Source organism: Sorex fumeus, unplaced genomic scaffold, assembly GCF_029834395.1.
Source record: "Sorex fumeus unplaced genomic scaffold, SorFum_2.1 ptg000044l, whole genome shotgun sequence".
In the NCBI taxonomy this organism is placed as follows: Eukaryota; Metazoa; Chordata; class Mammalia; order Eulipotyphla; family Soricidae; genus Sorex; species Sorex fumeus.
This window is the reverse complement of record NW_026606101.1, coordinates 22,671,369-22,687,202: the sequence shown is the minus strand read 5'-3', so window position 1 is coordinate 22,687,202 and position 15,834 is coordinate 22,671,369. Positions and strand designations below refer to the sequence as shown.

Sequence of the window (15,834 nt, the reverse complement as noted above, 5' to 3'; positions counted from 1 at the left end):
CTGGGGATCAAACCCAGGTTAGCCATGTGCAAAGCAGCACCCTAACTGCTGTACCATGGCTCTAGCTCAAGAATTACTACCTTTAAAACAAACTAAAAAATAATTATTTTCTTATATAATTATATTGTAGTATAGTTGAGCTAAATATCATTCCAAAAACATGACAAATGTCTTTCTACTTCATTAGTTTGCATTAAACTAATTAGTTTGTATTAAGATATTAATACACTTGTCAGTTGCACTCCAATTGTAATGTCTAGAGTGCTGGGGTCAAATAGAGAATCGGCTATTGTAGATGTCTACAACATTTTTGCTCTTGCTTTATTTTTTTATCATCAGTCAAGTTGTCAGATTGAGTAAAAGACACAAAAGCATAGAACACTTGTTTTTATTATGATCTTTTATGAAAGATTGCCTTTAATAATATTGTTTTTTCTTTTTTTCCCCACCAAAAAAAACAAAATTCATCTGTAAAATATAAAACCTGTAGGTTTTAGAATCTTTGCCAGAGGATGTAGGCTTTAACATAGAAATAAAATGGATCTGCCAGCAAAGGGTAAGTAATTTTTTATGTCATATTCTTTCTTCATTCGCCACCCTTCCTGTTGAGTTAAGTACATCCCTTCTATCTGTTTCAATACAATAAGTAGAGCTGAAAATTTATTGTGGGTTCTTCAGCATGCACATCTTTTATTATTTTAAGCACATCTCTTAAATTAATATTTGATATCTCTTAAGTTAATGATGATTGTGTCTTATGTAAATTAATGTGATGGTTTCTGGATATAATTACAGCATAAACAGTGAGAACTCTAGGCTGCCAAATTTTATAACATTCTAATTAGTTTCTATATCCTATACTCAGTATAAAACATATTCCAAATCATTTTCTAAACCGCTTTATGTTCGGTGGCAATAACTAGTAATTGTTAATTGGGAAATAAACTTTTGAAAGTGTGCTTTAACGTTACTGTAATACTTCTGCAGTCTTTTGTTGAATAATTATTTCTTGAAAACTTTGAGCAGACAACTTCTGGGTGTGGGATCAAGTAGTAAACAAGATAAAAGTCATTCCTGAAAATTACATTCTAGTTAGGGAAATATATTCAGTGGGAATGCATGTAAAAGGATGGGCGTGGTACGACTAAAGAGTGAGGTTGGTTGGAATGAGGAGCGATTGGAGTTATAGTGAGCTCAGAAGTTCAGTTATCCCGATTGGGCACTCAGAGCAGCATCCTACAGTTTTTGATTATCTTGCTTTCTGAATTGCCATTTAGGGTAAGCTGACCCTGGCATGCATAGTATTTTCAGATTTTCCTAATAAGTGGTTTTTAGTTTTAATTTTGGGGCATTTTTGCCTTGCACAAGGCTGATACGGCCGACCTGAGTTCGATTCCTCCACCCCTCTTGGAGAGCCCGACAAGCTACCAAGAGTATCTCGCCTGCACGCCAAAGCCTGGCAAGCTACCCATGACGTATCCGATATGCCAAACATAGTAACAAGTCTCACAATGTTACTGGGCCCACTCGAGCAAATGAACAGCAGGAGGACAGTGACACTGATTTCAGTGACAATTTAAATTTTGTTAGAGATCAATTTCAGGATCTTGGAGTATGCAAAACATATGCTCTACCAAGAGGGTCCCTTTGAGCACAGACCCGGCATCTGATCCTCCACTGGGTATGAGCCCCCCCAAAAAAGAAGAAACATTTAACGTGTGAATAATAGGTGTCTTGGTTTATTGCTATTTATAGAATTACTTGTATAAATTTTTGTGGGTATTTAATATGCTTAAGACTCAAAGATTTGGGGCTGGAGCGATAGCACAGCGGGTAGGACATTTGCCTTGCACGCGTACAACCCAGATTAGATTCCCAGCATCCCATATGTTCCCCTGAACACTGCCAGGAGTAATTCCTGAGTGCAGAGCCAGGAGTAACAACCCCTGTGCATCACCGGGTGTGACCCAAAAAGCGAAAAAAAAAAAAGACTCAAAAGATTTATTGAAACTTAATCATGAACAGCTTTGTAAACATCTTTCTCACAGTGATTCAATTAAGAAAAAAACTCAAAGATTTTATTTTTAATTGATAATTCATGATCAGGACTTTTTGTATCTGTAAAGGTGAGTTTGATTAGATATTTCTCGCATTTTTCTCTGTGATTCTGTGATTTAACACTTTTTAATGGCATTTATTTTCCTATTTCTTTCACATAGGATGGAATATGGGATGGTAATTTGTCAACATATTTTGACATGAATCTATTTTTGGATATAATTTTAAAAACTGTCTTAGAAAATTCTGGGAAGAGGAGGATAGTGTTTTCTTCATTTGATGCAGATATTTGCACAATGTGAGTGGTACTTCGCTTTCTTCTCTTATCTTCTCTGGTTGTAGCCAGGGGGATCTGCGGTTGCCAGGATTGTGTTTGGAGATGGGCAGATGTGCAGACTTCACCTTTCCTTCTCCTCTCAGTCACGCTTTGTGTAGCCTCCTCCCATGAGCATGCCATACCCTGTGGGGGTGGGGGGGGTAACACTCCACATCCTACATTTCATTCTGCAGCCATGTAAGATCATCCCTGCAGATCGACACGCATATGTGTGTGCTCATGTGTGCATTTTATATTTTTTGAGTCACACTCAGGGTCTTACAGAGGCTTCTCCCAGCACATGGCTTTGGAATCCCTCCTGGAAGTGCTTAGGAGATCCCAAGGTGCAGGGTATACACCTACCTGCATGTACACCCACATATACACATGTGCCAGGGTACGCATCTGCCTTTGGCTAGTCCCAGCCCCTCTTTGCTAGTTATTATGTACTTTTCTGAGAATATGTTGACTCTTGCATAGAGTAACTTAGTATTCCCCTCTCTTTTGACTGAACGACTGTAATGGTAGCAATAACTCAGTCACAGGATTTTACGATTGGGGAAGTTTGCTTTTGTTTTCCTTTCCTCTAAGGCAGTCATATTTTAGTGGCGGTTATTTTTTCTCTTAATCAGTACTAAAATTTGAAACAGTATAGTGACCCTGATGAAAATGTTTTTTAATTGTCTTTTTTAGGGTTCGGCAAAAGCAGAACAAATATCCAATATTATTTTTAACTCAAGGAAAATCTGATATTTACCCAGAACTCATGGACCTCAGATCTCGAACAACCCCCATCGCAATGAGCTTCGCACAGTTTGAAAATCTACTGGTAAGTTAGAATCTTTTTAATTCAAAAAGTTCGTGTTTTTTTTAGAGCAGTAGCAAATAAATTTGAATGTTAATTTACACATCTAATTGGTTAGTTTTGACATGTGTATAACACGTAAATGACTGTATTTGAGGCTGTCTTAACGACTACTTAAAATGAGGCTATTAGATCTCAGAATGTAACACAGTTAAATCATCAAAATTCTTTTTGGTAAGTTGCATAGTTTAGTCTTCTGCATGAATTTAGTGAATTACCTGGGCTGGAGCGATAGTACAGCAGGTAAAGCACTTGTCTTGTACATAGCAGACCCGGATTTGTTCCATGGTATTTTATGTCTTCCGAGTCTGCCAGGAGTGATCCCTGAGTGCAGAGCCAGAGTAAGCTGTGAACACAGCCAGGGTGGCCCCAAAGCAAATAGAGAATTTTGTGAATAGTTAGACTGGGACTGAGAAGGTGCCTCAGAGGCATTGTGCGTGTGTGAGACCCTCACTTCGAGCTCCAGCACTGAAAAAAAGAAGAGGAAGAATGGAAAAAAGTGGACTGTAAACTTGTTTGATAAAGTAAATGCTAAGAAAAAATGGTAACATTTTATTTCCCTGCTTATTTTATTATAGAGAACACCAGTCTAAAGTATAATCGAATAGCATTTGTAGTTGTTATCTTTTCATGAGCAGCTTTTTTTTTTTTTTTTTGCTTTCAGGGGATAAATGCACATACTGAAGACCTGCTCAGGAACCCATCCTATATTCAGGAGGCAAAAGCTAAGGGACTCGTCATATTCTGCTGGGGTGATGATACCAACGATCCTGAAAACAGAAAGAAGTTGAAGGAATTTGGAGTTAATGGTCTAATTTATGATAGGTATTTGTTTTCCCATGGAAAATGTTAATGGAATATTAGGGGAAAATGGTTTTCATCATACAGAAGTAGAAATATATTAAAGTTAGTTAAAATTCTGCAGTTCAGCCTGAGATTTCTCTTACCATTTGATTGTTGGTGTGTTTTCTCTTAACTTAGTACATAGCAGTAACGTAGGAAGCTGGTGGAAATCTCAGCCAGCTGCTGCCTAGCCCAGATGTACTGAGTCATCGTGGGGGAGGGGTGGCTGTGTGCCTCCGGCTTCTCTGTCTGCACCAGTTTCTGAGCAGTTCTGTTACAGTGATCTGATAACTGTTAACAGGGATCTTAACAGTTCTGTGGCTTTTCATAGCTTGATGGACTCCCCAATTTTTATATCCAATTGAGAGGTTTCCCCTCACCTCGAACCTCTTATATCCAGCTACCAATGTCTGCCTTAGATTTCTGATTTCAATATAAATGGCAGCTTCCCCCGCTCTCCCCCCATGCCAAATCCTTGGGACCTTCTAAGGAAGACATGATTCTTTATCTTACACCTCAAATCCAGCCAGACGAAATCTTGTTGATTTTATCTTTTATTTTTATCTTTTTATCCTGGGTCTCTCCCCAGTTTCCACTGTTGACTGTTTTCACTCACCTCGACACTGCAATCTTCCTTCCTCAGTGACTATCAGAGCAGGCAGGCTCCTGCTCTCTTTCTCTCTCTCTCTCCCCCTCCCTCCCACACAATTATTACTACTGGTGCCTTACATACACACCTGTTTTTCTCTACAACTTTCCCCACCAACCCATCCCCACCGTGATGTGCTTCTTTTTCTGCTTTGGAGAAATTCATGAGAAGACTGAATAGTTAGATTCCAAATGAGGTCTTCCTGGACTAAATTTAAATAACTCACTGTGTACCCCCTGTATGTTCTCCATTGCATTTTCCACTGTCTGATATAACCATATAGATAATTATTTTACATAGTGTCCTTCGCCCTAATCTACCTCCACCACCAATAAACATTGCACACAGAGTCATGAGGTTTGAGCCTGCCTTTAGGTTACATCTTCAGAATTTAGAACATGGATAGCACTGTAGGAATGTGTTATAAACACATGCTTCTTTTTTTTTCTTTTCTTTTTGGGTCACACCCAGCGATGCACACGGATATCCTGGCTCAGCACTTAGGACTTAACTCTGCTCGGGGGACCATGTGGGATGCTGGGGATCAAACCTGGGTTGGCCACATGCAAGGCAAATGCCCTACCCACAGTGCTATCATTCCAGCCCAACACATGCTTCTTAAATATATCTTTTTTTCCTCTTTTTTTAAAAGTCCTTGGGTGTTTCTGGGTAATTAATAGGAAATTGAAAGGCTACTTGGGGTAAAGACATTTTGGGATAGAAGAGGTGATGGTTTCTCTATCGAGAGTTTAGCTGGTTTGCTAAATCTTGAGCGGCAGCATACAGAGAATAAGTGGTAACACTCTGACCAGGCCTGCTCTGCACTTGTTCATACTACTTTCCCTGGACTTAGTTCATACTACTATTCCAGTACACTTCTATCGCCCTCTTAATAAAGTCTTGTTGCTCCTCTCCCCGTTTTTTTTTCTTTTTGGGTCACACCCAGTGATGCTCAGGGTTTACTCCTGGCTTTGCACTCAGGAATGACTCCTGGCAGTACTTACGGGTCGGCCGCGTGCAAGGCAAATGCCCTACCTACTGTACTATTGCTCTTGGCTCCCATTTTGTCTTAATCAGTCTGGTATCAGAATTGCAGAACACGGGTTCGGACTCTTGGCCAAAGGACTGAAGTCCATGCCTGGTGTGCAAGGGCTCTGGGTCTGATCTCTGCCACCACAGCAGTGGCCCTGGTATCTTGGGACCTATGTAGCTTGCTGTTGGATCTAAGTGAGTTCCTATGCCCTGTTTTTTTCAGTGGTTGGGGGCCACACCCAGCAATATCTGTGTGTGCTCAAGAGAGATAGTTGACAGTGCTCAGGGGCCTATAGGGTACTGGAGAGTCTCACCAGGGTTGGTGGGATGCAGGCAAGCACTTTAACTCCTGTGCTCGCTCTCGCGTGCTTTCTTTCTCTCCCTAGCCCTTTGTTATTTTTGCAAAACTGTTTCTTCTGATAATCTATATGCTTTTTAGTTTTGTTTTGCTTGGGGGCCACATCCATTAGTGTTCAGGGGTTACTCCTGGCTCTGCAGTCAGCAGTCACTCCTGGCAGTGCTCAGGGGAACATATGGGATGCCAGAGAGGGAGCCTGGCTCAGCCACATGCCTTACCGACTGTATTATTGCTCCGGCCTCTCTATATACTTCAAATAATATACTTACTCGGGGGTGGGGGGAGGGTTGTTTTTATTTTAATTATCAAATGTTAGATGTAAAGAAAGAAGTTTTCATAATACCCAAAAGTAGAGAGAGACTATGGGGGAAATTGTCTGCCATGGAGGCAGGGGGAGGGTTGGAAAGAGGGGCTCTACTGGGGATATTGGTGGTGGGGAATGTGCACTGGTGAAGTGATGGGTGTTTGATCATTTTATGATTGAAACTCAAACATGAAAGCTTGTAACTGTTAAAAAAAATGTTTTGAATCCAGAAAGATAGTACAGCGTGGAGGGCACTTTCCTCGCATGCAACTGGCCCAGATTTGATCCCTGGAATCCCATATGGTCCCTCAAAGCCATACCAGGAACGATTCCTAAATACAGAACCAGGGGTAAAATCTTGTCACTGCCAGCTATGACACCAGAAAGGAGATGGGGGCATTCAGAGCCTTTGATGCATTTTCCTTTGGGGAGAAGTATGATAAGAATGAAAATGGGGGGTGGTTTAGAGAGAAAGTACAGAAGTTAAGGTATTTCCCTTGCATACTGCTGACCCAGATTCGATTTCTGGTACCACATATGGTCCCAAGCCCTAGCAGGCGTGATCTTTGAACATAGCCAGGCGTACATCCTGAGCACAGCTGGGTGTAGCCAAAAAAAGAAAAATAAATGAAAATGGGTATTTCTTAAAGAATGAGTATTTTCATTTAACAGAATTTCTATAGTTTTATAAAAGTACTGGGGCTGGAGCAATAGCACAGTGGGTAGGGTGTTTGCCTTGCACGTGGCCGACCCAGGTTAGATGCCCAGCATCCCATATGGTCCCCCGAGCACCACCAGGAGTGATTCCTGAGTGCAGAGTGACCCAAAAAAGGAAAAAAATATATACAAAGGTACTAATAGTGGTTATGCACTAATAGAAGGAAGTGCATGACCGACCTTCTTACACGTTATTTCATACAGAATACTTTTGATTATTTTATAAAAGTGATTTGGCTCATTGGAATTTTTACATTTATGATAACTATGATGGCCTTTAATTTCTTTTTCTTAAGTAACTCTGGTCCAGTTTGCGCATGTCCTATTCCAGGTCTGCTGGCATGTGATGCGGTCTGCTGGCATGTGATGCCATGTTGAGTTTGGTCCCTTTGCATGTGGTATCTTTGTTTCCTCTCTGAAAGCTTGGATCTGGTGGCCACTTGGATAGGGGTCTTATTGGGGATCTGATTTTACATCTTGTACAGGGCACGTGGCATCCCTTTCAGTCTCTTGATACATTTCCTTAAAGATGTGGAAAATTTTGTGAAATCATTTTAACTTTTTTCCTTCCATTTTTCTGAGATTTTTTTAATTATAAAATTTTTTTTGTTTCCATATTTTATTCTTTTATTTTAGTCTTAGACCAGACTTCTAATTGTTTTTCCTTTTCCTTTTCTTTTTGGCGTTCGCTCCACTTTGAAAGATTTCTTCAATCTTATCTTCTGTTTATTCTGTTGACATTTTCATGGCTGTTACTGTGTTTTTAATTTCCACTTTTTTTTTCCTTTCTTTGAAAGCGCTGTGCCATCTTTAGTGCTTTCTAGCCAGAACTTGGCAGGCAGGTAGGGGCTTAGGTCAGATAAGGGTGTGACTCAGCAAAGTGCTTGTCTTGCATGCCTGAGAGCTGTACTCATTCTGCAACACCACACACACACACACACACACACACACACACACACACACACACACAGCCAAAAAGTTCTAGCTCTGCCTCGTTTCATTTTTTGAATCAGTCAGCTGTTTGCTGCCTTTACTTTTCCCCTGCCAGGTATCACACCCAGCTCTCATGCATGGACACCATACACTAGACCACTGAGACCACCCCTGGTTCTCAGTTGCATTAACAGCTCTTTGTATGAGAAATTAAAAAGAGGGTCAGAGCTACAGTCCAGCGGGTAGGGCACTTTCTAACCTTGCACATGGCCTACCCACGTTCGCTCCCCGGCATCTCTTACGGCCCCCAAGCACTGCCAGGAGTGATCCCTGTGTGCAGAGCCCATAGTGACCCCTGAGCTCTGTTGGGTGTGACCTAACAGCACTCCCCCCAAAAGAGAAAAAGGGGGTGCTGTTTTTATAGATTATTGGCAAGGTTAAGTAAAAGATTTTTTTTCCCTGATGAAACTGATACTTGTATCTTAATAAAAATTTAAAAAGACTGTGACCAGGGGTGTGACTCCTGGTGGAGTACTTAGCTTGCCTGTGTGAGACTCTGGGTCTGATTCCCAGAAATGCACAGGTCCCCCAAGAACATCTGAGAGTGACCCTGTGTACTGAGTCAGGCATAGCCTGTAGCTTAACAGGTGTGCACCAAGAGAAAAGGAAAAGAAATGAGAAAGAAGAATACAGATGTTCCAGACATTCTATGAGACATTATAAATTAATTCTCTTGGAAAAAAAGTTGCCAGGCAGGTCTTAAATCTACCATAAAATGACAGTATTTCATGTGCTTTGTGTTTGTTTCATCATAGGATATATGATTGGATGCCCGAACAGCCAAATATATTCCAAGTGGAGCAGTTGGAACGCCTGAAACAAGAATTGCCAGAGCTTAAGAGCTGTCTCTGCCCCACTGTTAGCCGCTTTGTGCCCTCCTCTTTGTGTGGGGAGCCGGACATCCATGTGGATGCCAATGGCATCGATAACGTGGAGAGTGCTTAGTTTCTGTTGAGGCGAGGCCGTGTTGGGTATTCACTTATCACTGAACATTGTTTGTCTCTGCCTGTTAGGTTTCTCGGTCCAATGAAGCAATAATGAAGTATTTCACTATTCCACTACAGTTCTTGCTCAGATTTCAAGTATGCTATTTAAATCACTTGGCCAGGTATAATTACCAGTCTCTTTTAAATTGCAAAAAGTTATTGGTTGGTAAACGTTTTAAACTAAATACATAAAACATATAATGTTGAATGTTCATTACGAGCCTGTTTGCATTTTGAAATTAATTATATAAAATCTCCCATTGACACTTCTGACACCTTTTCACTTGATCAGGTCTGAAATATTTAGTACTTGTGGAACACGACTATGCATAATTATACCTGACCATGGGAAAAAAATATAAGTACCTCAAATGCATGCATTTGCACTGGTGATTCCAACTGCACAAATCTTTGTGCCATCTGTGTATATATGTATTTTTACAGGGTGTGACATGCCATTTGCCATTTCCATTCAGTATGAACCTTGAGGCTGCTGCCATTTTCCCACTTACTTAAACCAATGCCTGTGTGAACAGCCCCAAGGTGATCCTCAAAAACCTGTTTCATAAGTCTTTCGGAAGTTGTTTTGCATAAATGTTAAATTTCCAGACGCTGCAGGGTAATTTAATGTGTAAAATATTAGAAGTATGTATTGCATACTTAGTAGATCATAATGTATAAATTCTATTCAATGCATGCTTTAGATTTTAAGCATGAGATTGTACATGTTTACTGGGAAGTCCTTGCATCTGTGGTGCTAGGTGAGTGTGAGAAGGTGTCAAGGACTGAAAATATTTTGTTGCCTAAAAAAAATGTCCTTTTTGTAGGCATTTTTAAATATGCTTATTATAAAGTGTCTCTCACTACCTATTACACACCGTTGCTTTGTGGGTTTGTTTTGTATATGTATTGTACAGTAGTTAAATCTCCATGCAGAAAAATAAATGTCATGAATTCTCATATTGGTATTCTTTATTGGCTAATGTATATCATGCATGTAATTTACTTTGAAATGTAGATGATCCTACTAAATCTCAATGCTTGTTTTTTAGAATTAGTAAGGTTTCTTTCATTAAAAGCAGATTGTTTTGGCATAACTGTAAATGAATGCATGTTAAATAAAATACCTAAGCTTATTTTCTTCGTTATAAAATGAAATTTTAAGACGCTTTGACTTTTGTAGAATTGGTAAAAATGTTCTAAAGGAATGGCTTACTTGCCAAGATCATTTACTGCATGTTCTCCGCTAAGAAAGTATACTCCGAAAGTGTACTCACTAATGACTAAGAGCATTTCTAACTACACTTTGTGTCTTTTTGGTTTTTTTTTTTAAGCCAAACAATGCAGATGTCCATAGATCACAATTGTGTGAACATATACTTTGAAATCCTGTGGTATTGTATTTGTAACACTGCTCTCTAATGGAAAAACAGTTCAGGAAATTGGAGTCTTCTTCAAGGGCTCTATACCTTACCTGACATTGAATGAGGCTATTCACCACCCATTGTGAACTGGCTCTTCTAGAAAACTCCTAGAAAAGAAAGTTTTTCTCATCTGCCGACCTTTGAAAAAGCCAGTGACTTAATAAGCCATATACATCTATTTCCAGTTCTCATCATTTGCTCCTCTCTGATGCCTTTTGAGTTCCAGCAGATCTTAAAGGGAAGAAGAGAGGCTGTGGAAAGGTGGTATATTGACGGGGGAGGGGGACCCCAGGGGTTCCTCAAACAGTGGAAATGACTGAGCCGAGCTTGACCGTGACTCCTGATTCTGACTGTTCACTCAGCTGTTCCTTCCTGAGCACAGGCACAGGTGTTAGTCTATAAAGAAAGGCTGCCAAGTACTGGCTCTTGGTTCCATGGGACTGAGTCCAGGGAACTGAGTTGCTGGCTGTGACTGTTCTCTCTGCCTCTGACACTGTCCCCATGCTAGACCCTTGTTGCGCCCCACTGCCCTTACTTCAGCATGTTTGGCCGCGTACCCTCAGCCTGGACGCCCTTTCCTCTCTACAGTGCGTTCCCGCCAGACACATTTCTCCCAGGGCATCCTCTGAGCCCCGGCAAAACTCTTTCAGAAGGATGGAGCCTTCTCTTGCGCTCCTCGGTCACACCACAGAACCCCAGTCCGTTCTAGGTAGGCCCCATGGTCGTGCGCCTTTCTACCAGGCTCTGGGGCTTTTTTCCACAGTGCAGGGAACCAAATAGGAAATTAATGTTGGGACGGTTGGGATAATTTGTATCAAATGCTTTTCAGAATCAAGAGTTTTAATGTTTACTAAGAATGTCAACTTTGGAAACGGGTTTACATTTTGACAAGCTTATCGATGTCAATTTTCAATGTAGAGATAATATTAAATTATATTTTCTGAAATTGAAATGTCTGGTGAAATGCCACCATTGTTCTCGGTATTTTCTGTCCTCTGGAGACCTGTGCCCTGGCTGGCTGGAAGGCAGGGGTCACTGGTGCGTGGGAATCCCCCAGCTCCTTGCGACACGCAATTGCTTCTCCCCTCAGATCCCTTGTGCAGACCTACCTCAGCATCCCTTCCTTGTCTGAGATGCCTTCTGTGTCCCCTTCAGTGGCTAACTCAGGTACCACCTCCTCCAGAGAGCTTCTTCCCTCAGCTCCTGATGGGGCTCAGGATGCAAACACATGCCGGCAGCTTCTTCCTCTCCTTCGCTTGGCCACTGGGGCAGGCAACCCAGAGAAGTGAACAATTAGGCAGGTTTGGGTGGGAATCAGGCCTCTGGACTGTTTTCCTAACCACTACCACCCCGCACCTTCTGAACTCCTGTTTATCCTCTGCTTTCTTAGCCTCCAGCTTCCTCTGTGCCTGTTTTATTTCCCTGATAAGATTGTAAGCCTCTTAAGGGCAGGATTTCTTTCTTATAAACCGCTTCAGTGTCCTATGCTTAGTGATGACCTAGATCAATAAACGTGGTGGCAATGACCTAGTTTCCTAATGCAACTTGTTTCGCGGCATACCTGTAATTTGACGGTGCGCTTGGCCGCTATGCCTGCAGTGGTGGTTTGTCTGCCTGGATGTTCCCTGTTTGAGTGTTTGCACAAGGCGTTGACACTGCTCTTGTTGCTTGGGGTTGCGTATTTGATGGGTTATGATGAACCAATTTCCTCCTCCACACTCAATGAAGATAATTACTGAGTACATGATAGATAAGATCATCTCCCCGCAGGGCTACTGGCCTTTTCTGGGCTCTCCTAAGGCTGGTGACTTGTGACCTGTGTGTGCCCGCCTCATTAGCTCTGGTGGATGAGTGTCTCCTGTTGTGACTCTTTCTCCTCACCTGACTGCATTTCCTTCTTCTTGGTAGTGCAGTTTTGTTTAGATTTTGACACAGCGGCTTTATTTCTTGGTATTAGAGGTTTGGTGTTTTGGGGTTAAAAAGCAAAGTATGCATATTAGAAATTAGGCTAGAGTAGGGCCTTTTGACTGTTCAAGCTATTAGGAATACTGCTTTTTTCTTCTTTTGGTGTTTAGGATCGAAAATTTATTAAAATATAATCCTAGTGGTAGTTTGAGATATAATTTGGAATGTTTAAAATGCAGGGTGCGCAATAGCGATTAGGCAATAAAAAGATATTAAGGGCATTCAGGTAGGAAAGGAAGAAATCAAGCTCTCACTTTTCGCAGATGATATGATACTCTACTTAGAGAACCCAATAACCTCCACCAAAAAACTCCTAGAAACAATAGACTCGTATAGTAAAGTTGCAGGTTATAAAATCAATACCCAAAAGTCCATGGCTTTCCTATACGCAAACAGTGAGAGAGAAGAAAGCAACATGAAAAAAACAATCCCGTTCACAATTGTGCCCCAGAAAATCAAGTACCTAGGAATCAGCTTAACTAAGGAAGTAAAGGACCTATACAAAGAAAACTACAAAATGCTACTTCAGGAAATAAAAGAGGACATGAGGAAATGGAAAGATATCCCCTGCTCATGGGTCGGGAGACTTAACATTGTCAAAATGGTAATACTACCGGAAGCATTGTATAAATTCAATGCAATCCCTATAAGGATACCCATGACATTCTTCAAAGAAATGGAGCAAACATTCCTGAAATTTATATGGAACAATAAGCCCCCACGAATAGCTAAAGCAATTCTTGGGAAAAAGAAAATGGGAGGAATCAACCTCCCGAACTTCAAACTGTACTACAAAGCAGTAATAATTAAAACAGCATGGTACTGGAACAAAGGCAGAACTGCAGACCAATGGAACAGGGTTGAATACACTGACATCTCCCCTCAATCATATAATCATCTAATCTTTGATAAAGGTGCAAGTAATGTGAAGTGGAGTAAGGAAAGCCTCTTTAATAAATTATGTTGGCATCATTGGACGGATACATGCAAAAAAATAGGCTCAGAACTCTGCCTAACACCATGTACAAAAGTAAGATCAAAATGGATTAAAGACCTCAACATTAGGCCAGAAACCATAAGGTACATTGAAGATAAAGTTGGCAAAACCCTCCATGATATTGAAGCTAATGGTATCTTTAAAGATGCCACGCCACTGGCCGAGCAAGTGAAAACAGAGATAGATAAATGGGACTATCTTAAACTAAGAAGCTTCTGCACCGCCAAAGAAACAGTGACCAAAATACAAAGACAGTCTACAGAATGGGAAAGGATATTCGCCGAATACACATCTGACAAGGGGTTGATATCCAGGATATACAAAATACTGGTTAAACTCCACAAGAAGAAAACATCCAACCCCATCCAAAAATGGGGCAATGAAATGAACAGAAACTTTCTCAAAGAAGAAATCCGAATGGCAAAAAAGCACATGAGAAAATGCTCTACATCATTAATCATCAGAGAGATGCAGATCAAAACCACAATGAGATACCATCTCACACCTCAGAGACTGGCCCACATTCAAAAGAACAGAAGCAACCAATGCTGGCGTGGATGTGGCGAGAAAGGGACACTCCTTCACTGTTGGTGGGAATGTCCACTGGTTCAGCCCTTCTGGACAACAGTATGGACGATTCTCAAAAAATTAGAAATTGAGCTCCCATTTGACCCAGCAATACCACTCCTGGGAATATATCCCAGAGAGGCAAAAATGTATAGTCGAAGTGACATCTGCACTTGTTTGTTCATTGCAGCACTCTTTACAATAGCCAGAAACTGGAAGAAACCTGAATGCCCAAGAACAGATGACTGGTTAAAGAAACTTTGGTACATCTACACAATGGAGTACTATGTAGCTCTTAGAAAAGATGAAGTCATGAAATTTACATACAAGTGGTACAATATGGAAAGTATCATGCTAAGCGAAATGAGTCAGAAAGAGAGGGATAGACATAGAAAGATTGCATTCATCTGGGGGATATAAAGTAACAAAGTATGAGATTAATACCCAAGAATAGCTGAGATCAGCACCAGGAGGATTACCCCATAACTTAGAGGCCAGCCTGGTATCCTAGAGGAAAGGGCAGTTCAGATAGAGAAGGGAGCACCAAATAAAGGATGTTTGGAGGATCCTCCCAGGAGGGGAGATGCATGTCGAAAGTAGACTATGGACTGAACATGTTTGCCACTCAATGCCTCTTTTGCAGACCACAACACCCAAACGGAGAGAGAGAACACAGGGGATTGCCCTGCCACAGAGGCAGGGGGGGATGGGGGGATGGGGGTGGGAGGGATATTATCCATGGTGGTGAAAAACGGGCACTTGTGGAGGGATGGGTATCTGATCATTGTATAATTGAAACCTAAGCACAAAAAAATTGTAAATCTACAACTGTAAATAAATAAATAAATAAGAAAAAAAATGCAGGGTGCTCTGAGCATGTTGGGAGTGCCCCCAGCTGGAGCACTGCTAAATGTAGCCAAAAATTCTTTTTTAAATAAGAAGTATGTGAGCAAGACCATGTAAATTGGTGTTGCTGAATCCTGAGATATAACAAAGGGGTTAGGAGCTCACCTGTCGTGTCCCCCAAACATTGTCTGAGTATTGTCCTAGGAGGCTTGAGCCTTCAGGCTCTAGGATTGAAGCCTGAGGCCTGGGGCCTGGTTATCATTGAGAGGGTCTCTGGGCCCCCTGCACACTGCTTTGGAGGCCTTCCTCCCTCTAAAAGGTTTTAGTGTAAAGTAAAAGAGATTATGGGAGAAATAAACACCTCCTGAAGCATTCCTTACTTTGGATGGGTGGGAATAGGGCTCAACAGTTTTGTGAATCCCTGTGCTGGAGCATAGTGTGTTCAAGGACAATGAAGCCATACCTACACTGGAGAAAATGTCACTAGCACTGTCACTGTTCTCCCTTTATTCATCGATTTGCTCAAGCGGGCCCAGTAACGTCTTCGTTGTGAGACTTGTTACTGTGTTTGGCATATCCAGTATGTCACGGGTAGCTTGCCAGACTTTGTCGTGCGGGTGAGATACTCTCAGTATCTCAGCTTGCCAGGCTCTCTCTCTCCAAGAGGGTCGGAGGAATCAAACCCGGCTTGGCTGGGCTGGCTGTATGCAAGGCAAATGCCCTACTGTTGTGCTATAGCTCCAGCCCAGTGGAGAGAATATTCTGGATTATTATGGACACTTGGTGAATTCTGCTTCACAATGATAGGAAGAGCCGACATCGAAGGATCAAAAAGCGATGTCGCTATGAACGCTTGGCCGCCACAAGCCAGTTATCCCTGTGATAACTTTTCTGACACCTCCTGCTTAAAACCC

General features: G+C 41.5%; 1 protein-coding gene across 2 annotated transcripts in view; it reads left to right on the top strand.

The window, feature by feature from the left end:
* GPCPD1 (glycerophosphocholine phosphodiesterase 1) overlaps positions 1-12,071 on the top strand; it is a 57,685-nt gene extending 45,614 nt beyond the window's left edge. For both annotated transcript variants that reach the window (XM_056121243.1, XM_056121242.1), the window contains exons 16-20: positions 491-556; positions 2,220-2,356; positions 3,068-3,203; positions 3,904-4,064; positions 8,891-12,071. In XM_056121243.1, coding sequence (XP_055977218.1) covers positions 491-556; positions 2,220-2,356; positions 3,068-3,203; positions 3,904-4,064; positions 8,891-9,080 — 690 coding nt within the window. In that variant the 3' untranslated portion in view covers positions 9,081-12,071. The remainder of the gene's footprint in view (positions 1-490; positions 557-2,219; positions 2,357-3,067; positions 3,204-3,903; positions 4,065-8,890) is intronic.
* Positions 12,072-15,834: the final 3,763 nt, after the last annotated feature.